General features: G+C 41.1%; 1 protein-coding gene across 1 annotated transcript in view; it reads left to right on the top strand.

Annotated features, from left to right (window-relative positions):
• P4HA3 (prolyl 4-hydroxylase subunit alpha 3) overlaps window positions 1-15,077 on the top strand; it is a 55,637-nt gene extending 40,560 nt beyond the window's left edge. The window contains exons 6-13 of the mRNA XM_075198490.1: window positions 1,101-1,267; window positions 1,608-1,784; window positions 6,603-6,667; window positions 7,674-7,833; window positions 8,504-8,566; window positions 10,325-10,393; window positions 12,860-12,956; window positions 13,576-15,077. Coding sequence (XP_075054591.1) covers window positions 1,101-1,267; window positions 1,608-1,784; window positions 6,603-6,667; window positions 7,674-7,833; window positions 8,504-8,566; window positions 10,325-10,393; window positions 12,860-12,956; window positions 13,576-13,646 — 869 coding nt within the window. The 3' untranslated portion in view covers window positions 13,647-15,077. The remainder of the gene's footprint in view (window positions 1-1,100; window positions 1,268-1,607; window positions 1,785-6,602; window positions 6,668-7,673; window positions 7,834-8,503; window positions 8,567-10,324; window positions 10,394-12,859; window positions 12,957-13,575) is intronic.
• The last annotated feature ends 1,377 nt before the right edge of the window (window positions 15,078-16,454 follow it).

A 16,454-nucleotide genomic window follows, 5' to 3' on the forward strand; every position in this document is an offset into this window, starting at 1 on the left:
TTACAGTAGATATTATATATAAGTTATAGTATATCTACCCTGAATATTATTTTCGGTGTGTGGGACAATAGTCGCTTTACTTTCAAAGAGATCTGGGGGGAAATGTATTAAGATTTTGCAAGTCGGCGATATTCTGCGACTTTGCAGGGAAAAATTTAAAGCAGCAATGTCTTTGAAGACAAAACTTGAAAAATCCGCAGTTTAATACAATTACCCCTGGACTGAAAAAAAATATTTGTCGCCCTCTTCTTTTAATGACATCCAGAGAACAGGTTTTGCGGTGGAACAAGTACTGCCACGGTACTTGAGAAATTGGCTCCACCCATGCAAAAGAATGGTGGAGCCTTTGCCAAAGAGACCCCCCTCCATATATAGGGGGAATTGAAAACAAGCCCTATTGCTTGGGAAAATGGCTGTTGTGGCTGGCAATAGAGCTTTGATAAACGGCCCCTATGTCCCTGATGGTTTTGATAAATGAGAGAAACGCTCAATAATTAATTTTCCTCCAATGATAACAATCTAATTTGCAAACATTTTATTCATGTTTATGCCGTTGCAAAACAATGGTTAAAGCTATTGGTCTTTTCTCTGCAAACGTTACCTGTTTTGTAGAGGGGAGTGAAATATTCAAGGCTGTTGTGTGAAATTTCTGCCTCATTCCACTTTCAGCTGTGGAATTTGTCGCGTTTCTAAGGCGTTTCTGCGTTGGAATTCCCCTTCCTTTTGTGTTCTCTCCGGAATTCCCCGTCCTACCCCCAACTGAATTGTGTACAAATCTAAAATGTAAAAATGTTTGTGAAACCAAGATTTAAACTTCTTAACCATTCCCACTGACTAGGGTGTGAAGGATATACATAAACATCTTTTTCCTTTTCTGTACCTACCATCTCCTGTCCCAATTTGTTATAAAACGTGTTTTCTGTGTTTTGTGTATTATAGAGTTTATTATGTGTTTTAGCATTTTTATGTTGTATTGTAATCTAAAAATGTATTTTTAAGCTATTATAACGCAGTGGAAGGTGACTGGAGGAGTTTGTGTATTCGGAGTAAGTGTGACCTCCTAACATTTGCGTCTTTCTATTCTCATGTATCTGCCACAGATCCAGATAACGAGAGACTGGCTCAAAACGTTGCCAAGTATGAGAAGATCTTAGATGAGAATCCGGCCAGCGGATTGATGGATGATCCCTGGTTGCAGAGACCCAATGTCACCAATCTGAGGACAAGAAATATTTATGAGGGGCTGTGTCAGACGTTGGGTTCCCAGGTATGGAAGGATTAGGCTCCGAAGAAGAGGGGGGAATAACTAGAGCAAATTTCCCACCCATCTTTACTTCCAAAAGGTTCCTATTTTAGGTCTCCTGCCCAGATTCATGGGTGGTGAAAGTATTTCTGCTCCTTGTAGATTCATCTTAAAGAGTTGGCAAGAAAAAGCATTTGTTCAGGGAGAGCTCAGCAAGGTTCAGGATAAATGAAGTCTTAAATTAGGGTCACATTTGTATTGTTTTTTAAAAAATGTTAATTTTCATATGTTTCCCCAAATGTCGTTCACAGTGAACACAGATCTTCCCTCCATCATGTACACAACTTTGTTTGTTTCCCTTTAGCCAAAACTATATGAGGATCCAGCGATCCTGTGCTCTTTCGACACGAACAGCAGCCCCTATCTTATACTTCAGCCCCTGAAGAAAGAGATTGTGAGTCTGGCTCCGCACGTAGTTCTCTACCACGACTTCGTCAGTGACCTGGAGGCAGAGAGGATGAAGGATCTGGCAGCTCCCTGGGTGAGTTGGAGAGTTTCACGGCCAGGGAGAGATCTCTGCTCTATCCACCATTGTATTGTCTGACGTCATGTAATGTCGTTGCTCAGATAAGTCATCGATGGTCATTTCCAAACAAGAAAGTATATCCCTCTTAGGGATAGGAATCTCAATGGTTAATTTTTTAGATATCATATAGATAGATAAAAAAAACTCTCTTATAGGTTCACACTCCGTCACTCCATGTTGCACCCCTTTACCTTTCCTGCTCCGGTGTTTTGAAATACAACAAAAAGAATTAGGGAAATGCACAATTCTATCCATAACCCAGAACAATAGCCATGACACACAGGGGCAGATTTGGTAAACCTTCCAAAAATGAAAAGTGGAGGCGTTGACCACAGCAACCAATCAGATTCTAGCTGTCATTGCCTAGAATGTACTAGATAAATAAGAGCTAGAATCACTCAGTTTTAAACCTTTAGTTTACAGCATGAAAGTAAGGGGACATTGGCCCTCATTCATTTTATGTGTTAGAGATATAATCGTCATGTTATGTGATCAATTGGGGTAATTCCACCAACCTCTACAGACTCTGCATTACTCTGATGCACATTGGGGGTTTGTTTCTTAGGTTTTTTTTTCAGGTTAAATTTAATACCAACACAACCATTTTGCTGGTAGATTTTGTTTAAGCTCATTGGCACGGGTTTAAAGTGCACCAGCAATTTCAACACCTACCAACTTGTTTATATATCTAATTTCATTAAATTAAATTACGGTTTTGCAGATCTTCTGTTCCTTGATGCATATCGTGTGCCTGGCCCTTAGCGGCTCTAGCCCAGGTCCACCAATCATACTGTGTTATCTACTTACACTACCAATAATTGTTGGTAGTTTAATAAAGGAATTTGCGGGTTGGCTTTGTCAATGACCCTCACTGTCTCAATATACAGACATGAATTATTAATTAATGTTCATTAGCTATTGAACTGGCATAGAAGATGTACGGTCTGCCTTGCCGCATTAACGTTCCCGATGAAATTTTACAGAACCATATTTGTGGTGGAACCCCGCTGTTAGTAATCTCTAATAATCCACCTAATGCAGAATTATGTCACTGCCCAACCAATCCCATTATTTGCTGCTGAAAACATTATACTTGTGAAAGGAGCGTCCTATAATTCTCAGTGTTCCTAAACAGTATGTGGCTGATGGTAGAAACTATGACGCCGTTTTAAATGTTTTACTGAAACTTCCAACAAGGAGAGTGGGCTGGGTAAATGTGTGGGGTCCTCAGGTTATCTTAAACACTGGATATAGGCAGGGGTTCAATTGGAGGATGGACACTCTAGCAATCCCTAAATTAGTGTGTTCAGACTGTCATCTTAGGAGACCCAGAGTTAGAGGCTTAACAAACATTTAGCATTTTACCTGCCAATCCCATTAACATAATTACTAGTCATTACTAGTTATTACCTCCCATAAAAGTCATAATTCTCCTATCCTGAAAATAATCTGTGATGCTGTGAGCATTTTGATGATCTTATAATAAGCTGGCGGACAAGCAGGACATGAAAATTTGATACCGTAAGGTCTCTCCTGCCTGCTAGTTCTCTCAACCCCATTTTTGATAGACCCAATTTACATGGATCTATTAGATCCAGTTTACACTGAACCTTTTAGTGCTGGCTACCAAACAAAGAAGGTCTCTCCACGTTAAAAACCAAAAAACGTGAAAAAAATTTAAAATATGCAGCTTTCACTTACATCCCTCTCACTCTTTTACATTTCAAATAACCAACACATTCAGCATTGTTGCACGAAGGACACTAACTGTGTGAATACTGCAATAAGCCAAATCTTAGAAAAGTGTATTTGCCCTCTAACACCAATGAGCCTTGTATTTAAAGAGCTACATTTATTTTAATAGTGCGACTTGACAGTGAGATCATTAAAGCCATTATTGCCCTGGATACAAAACAAACACATTTTCTGGGCAGTTATAGTCAGTAATACAGATCATAAATTTCTCAGTGATACATTCTTAGAAGTCGGAGAAACAATCCAGTATAATGATGCAGCTTTTTCCTTCTGCAGATATTATCTGGCTGAGAACCCGGAGTAAGGAGGGGATGAGGGATGAATCATCATCTTATCCAAAAGTGCTGTATATAGAACAACCCCAGACATTACACTGACAATCTCTTACTTCTCTGCATTATAAGTCTATACTGTATGTATGTGCACTTTACTCCCATTATGTTACTTTGCACAGAAAGAGGGATATATATTGTAACTGTAATCATTTGCTTTTATTTTGTTTTTGTCTTTGATAAGCCAGAAGTTGTTTCCCACTGTTGCCTGGTGATGTGATAGTAGTTGTATGTGATTTCTATGAGATCCAGGTGGCACTGGTTCTGTCAGTGCTGGCAGAGCTCCCAGGTAAGGGGCAGCCAAGTGTTGACACTGGAATCAGTATGTATTCAGACTCCAGAGCAGGGGTGTAACCAGCGTTTGATAATCCCTGTAGCGTTTGTTTTGCATTGGGTATGCGGGGCCCATAATTTGTTGCTCACGGCTCCATAGGGCCCCGCTGTGTACTTCTAAGCATGTGTGGAGCTGAAAGCCCAGACGTGGCTCCACCGCACATGTATCCACCTCCCGCACATACACCAGAGCAGAGCGGGGCCTCTCGCCGCCAGGACGCATAGCAGCCCCCTAGTTAGTTACCGCCCTGGTCCAGGGGTAGAATCCACAGGCACAGTCATAGTCTTCATCCACGGAAAAATAGTCAGTGGCCTCTGAACTGCAGCCAGTTAAAGCTGTTCATTCTGCAGAGTAGCCGACGGGCAGCGCCCTGTGTAATGTGACTGGTAATGGAGACTGCAATGTGATATCTGTACAATTCTCAGTATATATTGTATTTCATCAACTGCACAGTGCTACTTATTCTTTATGCTGGCTGCAATTCTCAGTGCACAGTGCCACTTCTGTTATCCTTTATGTTGGATGTAATTCTCAGTGCGCAGTGCCACTTCTCTTATCCTTTATGCTGATGTAATTCTCAGTGCACAGTGCCACTTCTCTTATCCTTTACGCTGGGTGTAATTCTCAGTGCACAGTGCCCCTTCTTTAGTATTTGTGCCAAAACTGTCACCTTGTGAGGCGGCATAGCGTGTGAAAATGTGGCGTGGGGGAGGGGGAGACCTGTGTGGGACTTGTAGTGCGCAGCATTTTGCGTACCATACTGTACCCCTCTGTTTACATCATATGTAGGGTACATAATAATAAAACATCTATACCCAGAAAGCAGATTCTCCATTACGTATCTGCCTGGATCACTAACCAGAAGAGGAATGTGCGCTAATCACATATCATTACACGCTGTGTCACACTGTGCGCTAATCACGTATCATCACACGCTGTGTCACACTGTGCGCTAATCACGTATCATTACACGTTGTGTCACACTGTGCGCTAATCACGTATCATTACACGTTGTGTCACACTGTGCGCTAATCACGTATCATCACACGTTGTGTCACACTGTGCGCTAATCACGTATCATCACACGTTGTGTCACACTGTGCGCTAATCACGTATCATTACACGCTGTGTCACACTGTGCGCTAATCACGTATCATTACACGTTGTGTCACACTGTGCGCTAATCACGTATCATTACACGTTGTGTCACACTGTGCGCTAATCACGTATCATCACACGTTGTGTCACACTGTGCGCTAATCACGTATCATCACACGTTGTGTCACACTGTGCGCTAATCACGTATCATCACACGTTGTGTCACACTGTGCGCTAATCACGTATCATCACACGTTGTGTCACACTGTGCGCTAATCACGTATAATCACATGTTGTGTCACACTGTGCGCTAATCACGTATCATCACATGTTGTGTCACACTGTGCGCTAATCATGTATCATTACACGTTGTGTAACACTGTGCGCTAATCACGTATCATTACACGTTGTGTCACACTGTGCGCTAATCACGTATCATTACACGTTGTGTCACACTGTGCGCTAATCACGTATCATCACACGTTGTGTCACACTGTGCGCTAATCACGTATCATCACACGCTGTGTCACACTGTGCGCTAATCACGTATCATCACACGTTGTGTCACACTGTGCGCTAATCACGTATCATCACACGTTGTGTCACACTGTGCGCTAATCACGTATCATCACACGTTGTGTCACACTGTGCGCTAATCACGTATCATCACATGTTGTGTCACACTGTGCGCTAATCATGTATCATTACACGTTGTGTAACACTGTGCGCTAATCACGTATCATTACACGTTGTGTCACACTGTGCGCTAATCACGTATCATCACACGTTGTGTCACACTGTGCGCTAATCACGTATCATCACATGTTGTGTCACACTGTGCGCTAATCATGTATCATCACACGTTGTGTCACACTGTGCGCTAATCACGTATCATCACACGTTGTGTCACACTGTGCGCTAATCACGTATCATCACACGTTGTGTCACACTGTGCGCTAATCACGTATCATTACACGTTGTGTCACACTGTGCGCTAATCACGTATCATCACACGCTGTGTCACACTGTGCGCTAATCACGTATCATTACACGTTGTGTCACACTGTGCGCTAATCACGTATCATTACACGTTGTGTCACACTGTGCGCTAATCACGTATCATCACACGTTGTGTCACACTGTGCGCTAATCACGTATCATTACACGTTGTGTCACACTGTGCGCTAATCACGTATCATTACACGTTGTGTCACACTGTGCGCTAATCACGTATCATTACTCTCTGTTTCCCAGCTGCAGAGGTCTGTAGTGGCCTCGGGAGAGAAGCAGTCCCAGGTGGAATACAGAATAAGCAAAAGGTAAATAATTCCCCGAAATTCTCTTTCAGCATCTTCATAGATTCCTTTGTGTTTTAGGATATAACGTAGTACATCCCTGGCCAACAAACAACGTTTTTATGTAACTTTGGGTGCTATTTACACCAAACCTGTAGGCATAAAATGACATCTGTGAAAAGTATGTGTAGTGTTAGTGTTACAGAAAGACTGATACGTTTTACCAATGTATTTTAACCGTAAAGAAATTAATAAAATATTAGCAAATTAGCTTGTTATCAATTGAGCAATATGAGTTAAATAACTGACCGGCCATCTGCTTTATCTGAACCATCAGAGACACAGAAATCTAACTAAAAGGGGGTGTTGAAGAGTGTGGCGGGATTACTGTTAGAGGGGCTGCTCCTCCGTAGACCACTGATCCTAAAGCCGTTTCTTCTTTACTGGCTCTCATTATTGTTTGTGTTTAGTTTTTATTAGTCCTCAATGGATATCTCTCACTATTGGTTCACAAAGCCTCTGCCTGTCTCCTAAATTCCATAAAGTCAAAATAATATATATATTATGAGATTAGTAATATTCCTCTGTGTGCACAAATAGGGTATTTACTTGTAAACTCCAAAACACAACCTGAAGCGCCAGCTGCGATAATATAATAATATAAAACTACAAAATAGTTCTATTATATTAGTATAACGTATAATGGATATGGTAGAACAGTCTAATCAACTCATTTGCAAAACAACATCCACAAGTTTTATTACAAATATATTAAAATCACTAGAGAAGAAAATTGATCAACATGACAATTGTGTTATGATTATACAAAACCTATGTACAAAGTATTAAATGTTTCTGAATGAGTCATAAAATGGTTTATTGTGTGTATGTTATTTTTTTTTCGGGGGGGGGGGGGGGGGGGGGGTTGTAAGTGGTTGTTTTATTATCTTGTTAATATTCCTTGGAATTTGTCCCAGATCACGATAGAAAAACCCACAATTGTTGAACTGTTGTATCTTCCGTCTCGCAGTGCCTGGCTGAAGGACACGGCTGATCCAGCTATCAGAAGGTTGGATATTCGCATCGGAGCAGCCACCGGACTAAACGTCCAGGTCCCATATGCTGAGCACCTGCAGGTGGTGAATTACGGCATTGGGGGTCATTATGAGCCACACTTCGATCATGCCACGGTAAGTGCCAACCGCGCACAGACAAAACACAACCTCAGTCTTAAATATTCCATTACGGGCTTCACAGCGCTTTCAATAATCCTTATATTATTCTGTATACCTGTTATCAGCCAAAGGAACAACTACATAGGCAAACCGAGGGGAGGAGGGGGGTTCCTAGTGCCTGGAAACCCACCTTCAAGCCTGGGGCACTGTCTAATTGAGGTGGCTGGACCCTGCTCCCGTTTCACACGGCTCTGCTTGAAAAGGGAGAGCTGCGTGCACCTAACAGTAGTGCACACAGCATTGTCCATATATATTATGGGGATAGGAAGAGTTGGAGAGCAGCCAAGCACTGTCTAATATTATAGCCACGCCCCCATGCATGCGGGTCACGCCCACTGGCGGTGTGGTGTGGAAACCCCCCTCTACAAATCCTGCATTTGCCCCTGAACTATTTACAAGTCTGGCCCACCAGGATCACATGTGAGAGCAAAGAGGCCACTTCTTATAATGAAAAATCTAATTATTATATTATTATATTATTACATTTGCCCCACTTGCTGAGCGATTTGGTTTTTGCCAAGGTGCAAAATTGCTCCTTCTAGCTGGATTTCCTCCTGACTGTAAGTAAGGAAGACGGTGTCGTACGTTCATTGTGTTAAATGTCACCCACGGTTTTCTATTTCAGTCCAGAAAGAGTCCTTTGTACCGAATAAATACCGGCAACCGGATGGCCACATTCATGATCTATGTAAGTCTTGTCTGGTTATTGGTTATAAGATTATTATCCTGCACTCATCTTGCTTGGAAAGACATTTTCTGATTTAATTAAAAGCTATACATATTTCTTCCAGAACGGCTTGTTCTACGGATCTATCCTTTCTTAATCGATACCTTTTCTGTCTGATTCCACTATGTGAATGGGAGGGAGGAGGCAGATACAGCAGGCATTCTAGCGGTGTATAAAATAAGATACTTTTGGAAAAGGATAGAAAGGGTTGTCCCAAAAGCTTTAATTCTCTAACACACCCAAAAGGGTCATCTACCAACTGGACAAAAAAATAATGATTTGCTGTGCGCAATGCTTGCAGTATTGTGGCCCCTCTACACACACAAAGCCTCAATTCTACTTGCAAAGTGCAGGATACATTTGAGACCATTTGGAGGAGAATCGTCCATGATAGGACTATGCAGGACAGTACACACTGTAATATAAATAATAGACACAACACATAACTTGTGACAAGTAAAGAGGAGTTTATCTAACCAAATAAACACACTGCATGGTGTGGGGGGGGGGAAATGGTGAGCAGATCGGCAAAGGTCCAAAGCCAATCCAAATTTCCAATCGCGGGTCACTTACCCACTTGTACCTGAGCGCACGTTTAACATTTATCTTTAAAATTTATCCCAGTTATTCCAGAACCTGAAAACCCTTCTGTGCTAACATAATGCATCCCACAAGCCCACCCCCACGGACGGTACTAACACCAAAACCTAAGCCGACTTTTCAAAGGGAAACGGGTTCCTAATGCCTCAGTACAAGCAATGTGCACCCCACCATCTTTGCTCGCCGACTGCACAGTGTTCTCTGACAAAACCAAGGGCTGCACCAGCCATAGAGCCGCAACCACACCCAGAAAGCTCCGTCACCAAGCAGATCCACCGGACGCACACCAAAAAGAAGGGGGAGCCAGGGCCGTAACTAGGGCTGTGCTAGAGGGGTGACTACCCAGGGCGCAGTGCTGAAGGGGGGCGCAGTTTATGAATATTTTAGGTTCATTTGGTTAACATTGCGGGCAAGGGAGGTGCCAGTTTCCCTTCTCGCCCCAGGCGCTAAAATTTTAAGTTACAGCTCTGGGAGAAGCACCTTCCCCATTGCAGGCAGCATCCAACCAAATTCCAACTCTGGAACCAGCAATCAGGGATGGGAAGGAGGGCAGCTTCACTCTTCCATGGAACTTTATAGCCTGCCCTTTAAGCCTTCAGACAATGACACCCACACTGGGCATACCTAAACTTTACATTGTTTCTGAACCCTGTAGTGAGGTCCCAACTAGCTATGAACACAAACCTCAGCTTAATTCCATCCCTGAGTAATATTTTATTTTGACTATATATACTGTTCTTTGTGTCCTCCTCTATGTCTTTAATAAATAATGGGAACAGGCTGTTTTTATTACATTTGTTAAACCTTTTAATGTGCTTATTACAATGGTTTGTGTGTAACCAACCTTGCACTTACTGGTATCAATAGGGAGGAATAGGGGAAGTAATAGCATTTCTCCATATTTTGGTAAATGATCATCACTGTCATCTCGACAAGTCCTCTTGAGATGTTCTATGTGGTAATGACACATTTTTAAAGAGAGGTGATATTATCTGTAAAAAAAATGTTTTCAGACCAAATCTTAAGGAGTCACCTAATGACTCGTTAGTTGTCATAGTAACCAGAGATGAGTTTTCTCTTATTTGTTCCTGTCTGAGAATTGTCGCTGTTTTATTTCAGCTGAGTTCTGTAGATGTGGGAGGAGCTACAGCATTTATCCATGCTAATTTCAGCACACCTGTGGTAAAGGTAAGCTTACATTACACACATATGGTAAAGGTAAACTTACATTACACACATATGGTAAAGGTAACCCTTACATTAAACACATATGGTAAAGGTAACCCTTACATTACACACATATGGTAAAGGTAAGCTTACATTACACACATATGGTAAAGGTAAACTTACATTACACACATATGGTAAAGGTAAACTTACATTACACACATATGGTAAAGGTAAACTTACATTACACACATATGGTAAAGGTAACCCTTACATTAAACACATATGGTAAAGGTAACCCTTACATTACACACATATGGTAAAGGTAAGCTTACATTACACACATATGGTAAAGGTAAACTTACATTACACACATATGGTAAAGGTAAACTTACATTACACACATATGGTAAAGGTAAACTTACATTACACACATATGGTAAAGGTAAACTTACATTACACACACATGGTAAAGGTAAGCTTATATTACACACATATGGTAAAGGTAACCCTTACATTACACACATATGGTAAAGGTAAGCTTACATTACACACACATGGTAAAGGTAGACTTACATTACACACACATGGTAAAGGTAAGCTTATATTACACACATATGGTAAAGGTAAGCTTATATTACACACATATGGTAAAGGTAACCCTTACATTACACACATATGGTAAAGGTAACCTTACATTACACACATATGGTAAAGGTAAACTTACATTACACACACATGGTAAAGGTAAGCTTATATTACACACATATGGTAAAGGTAACCCTTACATTACACACATATGGTAAAGGTAAGCTTACATTACACACATATGGTAAAGGTAAGCTTATATTACACACATATGGTAAAGGTAAGCTTATATTACACACATATGGTAAAGGTAAGCTTATATTACACACATATGGTAAAGGTAACCCTTACATTACACACACATGGTAAAGGTAAACTTACATTACACACATATGGTAAAGGTAAGCTTACATTACACACATATGGTAAAGGTAAGCTTACATTACACACACATGGTAAAGGTAAACTTACATTACACACATATGGTAAAGGTAAACTTACATTACACACATATGGTAAAGGTAAGCTTACGTTACACACATATGGTAAAGGTAAGATTACATTACACACATATGGTAAAGGTAAGCTTATATTACACACATATGGTAAAGGTAAGCTTACATAACACACATATGGCAAAGGTAACCTTACATTACACACACATGGTAAAGGTAAACTTACATTACACACATATGGTAAAGGTAAGCTTACATTACACACATATGGTAAAGGTAAACTTACATTACACACACATGGTAAAGGTAAACTTACATTACACACATATGGTAAAGGTAAGCTTATATTACACACATATTGTAAAGGTAAGCTTACATTACACACATATGGTAAAGGTAAGCTTATATTACACACATATGGTAAAGGTAAGCTTATATTACACACATATGGTAAAGGTAAGCTTACATTACACACATATGGTAAAGGTAAGCTTATATTACACACATATGGTAAAGGTAAGCTTATATTACACACATATGGTAAAGGTAACCCTTACATTACACACATATGGTAAAGGTAAGCTTACATTACACACATATGGTAAAGGTAAGCTTATATTACACACATATGGTAAAGGTAAGCTTACATTACACACATATGGTAAAGGTCGGTTTTTATTACACACCTTTATTTTTTATTTATTGTATTGCTACTTCCATTCATATGCAAGAAGAAATATTATAATAATAATAATGTAAATGTGGTTTTTTTCGCTGCCAAAACAAATGTTAACAAACATTTCTTATGCTTATGAGCTGATTGTGTGTGTGTACGGCTGGTATTTTAGTTTGTAATAATATCTGTAGGATATCAGGGCTGTTTGTGATTATCTATGATCAGAATAATGATAAATGAATGAATGAATGAATGTGAAGCAGATATAGGCAGACTGGCCTAACAAGAGGAAGATTGCGGTATCTGCAATGATCTTAAAGTAGGAATAAATGTGACAATTAACCATAATAAGGATGTTATGATTACCATGATTAATACAACAAAATAATAATGAGACCCACAGCTTTGCAGTATCACTACGGAGTTTGACTGGGGTAAGGTACCACCGATAATATATTTTCGGCCGTCTCTTTGATTATGGTGTAAATGGATGTGGTCTTACCTCCCCTCCCAATAATCTTCTTCAGCTAAAGGTCCAAAATCAGGTTCCCAATCCTAATTCATGTCTCTTGTGAGAAGCTGTTAATTTGTCAATGAGGCCCCTATGGCTCCGAATCTGTTAAAGGACAGGACTTATAAATATCACACAGCCGTGACGTCGGTGGCATTTATTTGTGTGTATAAAGTAGTAGTTTGGAAAAACGTGAGGAATTCTCCTCTGGTTGCCTCTTATGAGCCCCATAAATCACTCTCCCCTCTTTCGTTCAGAATGCAGCTATATTCTGGTGGAACCTCCACAGAAACGGTGACGGCAACGAGAACACGCTGCACGCCGGCTGCCCGGTATTGATCGGGAACAAATGGGGTGAGCAAAACATCTTCTAACAAGGAAGATAATGCAAATGGGATTAACATTCCTACAGTTGCTCAATGTTTTTTAAAATTCATTTAATTCCTTGTATGTACTATTGTGCCTTGTATGTCTAATCCATACAGCAATGTGGGAGATACTTTATAAATTAGTAATAATAGTAACATTTTTGTAGTTGATTATTATATGGCTGCCGCATGACAAGGAGGATGAGCTGTCTGAGTCTTGTACCACAACCGGAGCAGCAAGCCGCACTTCTGGTGTCTCCTCCCCGGTGCTGAAGTTTGGGGACTATTATCTCTGCCAGTATCTGGCCTATGTATTTTACACTATCCTACTCCTAAACACTGCCCACCTTATCCAGGATAGCCTTTCACAACTGGTGGCCAGCGGAGCGGAAGGGGAGGGGGAAAGAAGGGTTAATAGTGTTTAGGATGTACCCAAGGTAGAAAGGTACAGGGCGGAGGAGGGTGATAAGTAACTTATCTACTCTTCAATGGAAGTTACTCTATATCTGAAGAGGTCAATCTAGTCACAATATCCATTTGTCTCAGGAAGTTACTTGTGGAGTCATTTTTTTTTAGATTTTTACAGATTTTATTTTTCTCTGCAGTGGCCAATAAATGGATTCACGAGTATGGCCAAGAGTTCAAGAGACCATGTACCCTAAACCCCAACAACTAAGCCTTGCAGAGTGGAGGGACAGATCTTTACACCATGAGGAGGGTCTCCTGGATCGTGAAACCACTGATGGAGAAGCTGAGGACTGGTATCAGGATTGTGAGAGCCGACCTCTCAGTCACTGGTGGTTAGATGTGACACGGAGGGGTCTTCACCACCAGCCAGCCCTGGCCTACTGTAAGAGAAGACCCCAATTCCTGCTTCTACCGTCATTTCTCTTGGAGAGAAGTTCACACATAATTACTTTTCTAACAGCCACATTGGGGATCAGAGAATGAGTGGTTCGAGGGTTGCTCTGTGTTCTCAGGAGTGTGGACGCCCCCCACTCAGAGAAGTCCTCAACATGAAGGATTCAGATGCAGTTAACGGAGGAAGAGATGGTCTTTGTTCTTGGGCATAGTCTAAACTGCAAGAAGGAGAGCGTCATTCAGACATCTGGGAGAATTATTTTGAAGGTGTGCAGTGTGCTGGATGCAGAACCTAATCTATTGCTTGGGCCTGGGACATTATATTAGAGATACTAATAAACAGAACAAGAGCAGGGATTCCGACTTTGTGTCCTATAGTGGACATGGTGTTTTGGCACCCAACACAGAGATGCTGGACTGCGCCAACACCCCTGTACACCTGCAAGGGTTGCTGAATAGTAATACTGAGGTGCTTGTATGATCCTTTTTTATTATTATCATACATTTCTTATGTTCACTTCTATGTGATTTGTTGTTCTTAGATGAATGTAACAAACAATGGAAAACTGTTCAGATACAGAACTCACACTGAAAATACAGCTCGTCCGTTGTTAGCCCAAAACAGGAAAAGCCTTGTATTCCCCCTCCTAGTATGCAATGTGTGAAATACAGCTGTCGCGTATTCTGCTCATTGAGGCCGCCTGTAACCCCTTATAGAAACTAGCAGAAACAGACGGACCATTCAGAATGTTGTTGTTAGTAGGAATCTAAAAAATTCTGAACATGTGAACCGTCTGCATCCAAATCATTATCACAAGATACATTTAGCAATGATTATTGGTACGTTATCAGATTGTCTGCAAATAGGGGTGCTCACAGTACAAGACTATTCCTGGTCGGTAACCACTGAAACCATTAAGCACATACTACTATCACCACTGGCACATGGAGCTGGACCTCTGTTAAGTGCCAATGACGTACCTGTGGATGAACGAGGAATGGATGAGCACACGTCAAGCCCAACGGGGCTTGGTCACCAGCAAGAATATAACCCTGGAATAACGAGAAGGATCTGGATGGATATTATGAATATTACTCAGGAAAAATCTCTTACATAAAAATAAAATATATGATTTGATACAAATAATTGGATATAGGTCTGTGTATTTTTTGGGAATCTACCATCGCGGACCTATAAGGCAGCTGTGATTCAGTGTTTCTAGGAGAACGTTAGTTGCACTGTAAATATATAATAGTGAGTTGGATGATAATTTCATATAAAAAAAACATTACTCTTCAAATATGATCCAAGCTGATTGGTGGAGGGACAGACATCTGCCCAGACATCAGTACGGAGCACAGGTAAGTGGGCAAATCTGCAGCAGGTTAACTGGGCAGTAATAATCTCTGTATAGAGAGCGGCACTTACCACTCAGACTTACAGCTATATAAATGTTCATGGTGCTATGTACCAGGGATGGGAAGGACAATATATCAGCGCCCACTTCAGATGAGATGGACCATCGTCCTCATTTATATTTTACCTTCTGTAATGATACATTGTAGCCCTGTAGAGTAATACTGTGATTATCATATCATAGCTGTATCCCAGAATTGAAAAGGTTTAAGAGGGGACAATAGATTTACTACACTACATAACACGAGTTCTTAAACACATCAATGAATACTCATTTACTGTGTATCCCCAGTGGTCACCACAGTGACTTCTATAGTAATTACACCGGAAGGAGCGTCCCAATTAACCAGCATGGTTCACTTGTCACTGTCTTGTAAACTAAATGTCTTTCAGACTAAAAGTATGAGACGGGAACACCAAGGGGTAAATGTATTATGGTCTGGTTTTGTCAACTCGCGGGAGTTCGGCGAGTTGACAGCTAAAATTTAAAGCGGCGCTGACTTGTAAAGGCAAGTTTCCCTTTACAAGGCACTAGCTTTACTTGCATACAGTTGGCATTTGTCAGAGGTTCCCCTCTACTTAAACTATCCCAATATCCAGGGATTCCTCCTCTTATGTGCATGCCATTCCCTACACCAGGGACCCTATTCCAGAACTTGGTGGCATGCTGCCTTAATGCAACCCCCCCCCCCTCCTTACTGTATGGGAGCACTTTTAGAGGGTCTCTACTTCTGCTGCTGTACAGACCATAATCCACATATCCAGGGACTATCACTTACAACTATGCTGATGCTGGTAACTACTACCATGCATGACGTCAGACTGCCCTTGACATAAAACATTTCCCACATTCTGTGTCTTACATGAGGACACTCTCCTGGAGTATTTACCTTACTCCCCCTGATTCTTTCACCATGTGCACACAGCTCTTCTCTCCAGAGGTGTTACTTTTAACATGAGATACCTACCCCAATTGATGCCCTTCTTTTTGGGTACCCCTGATGGTGGGGATCCCCTCTGCCTCTGTTTCACTGTAACAATGCCCCCTTCTATCCACGGGGTCTCTCTCTTTCTTAGTCTCTCCAGATAGATAGTTTTTGGGGCTTTCTCCCCTCTTTCTGCATACAAGGTTCTCCTATTGATAACTACCTCTTTTTGGGGACATACTGACACTTTGGGTCCCAGAATGAAGAACCACTAACACTT

Source organism: Mixophyes fleayi, chromosome 2 (assembly GCF_038048845.1).
Source record: "Mixophyes fleayi isolate aMixFle1 chromosome 2, aMixFle1.hap1, whole genome shotgun sequence".
NCBI classification, from domain to species: Eukaryota; Metazoa; Chordata; class Amphibia; order Anura; family Limnodynastidae; genus Mixophyes; species Mixophyes fleayi.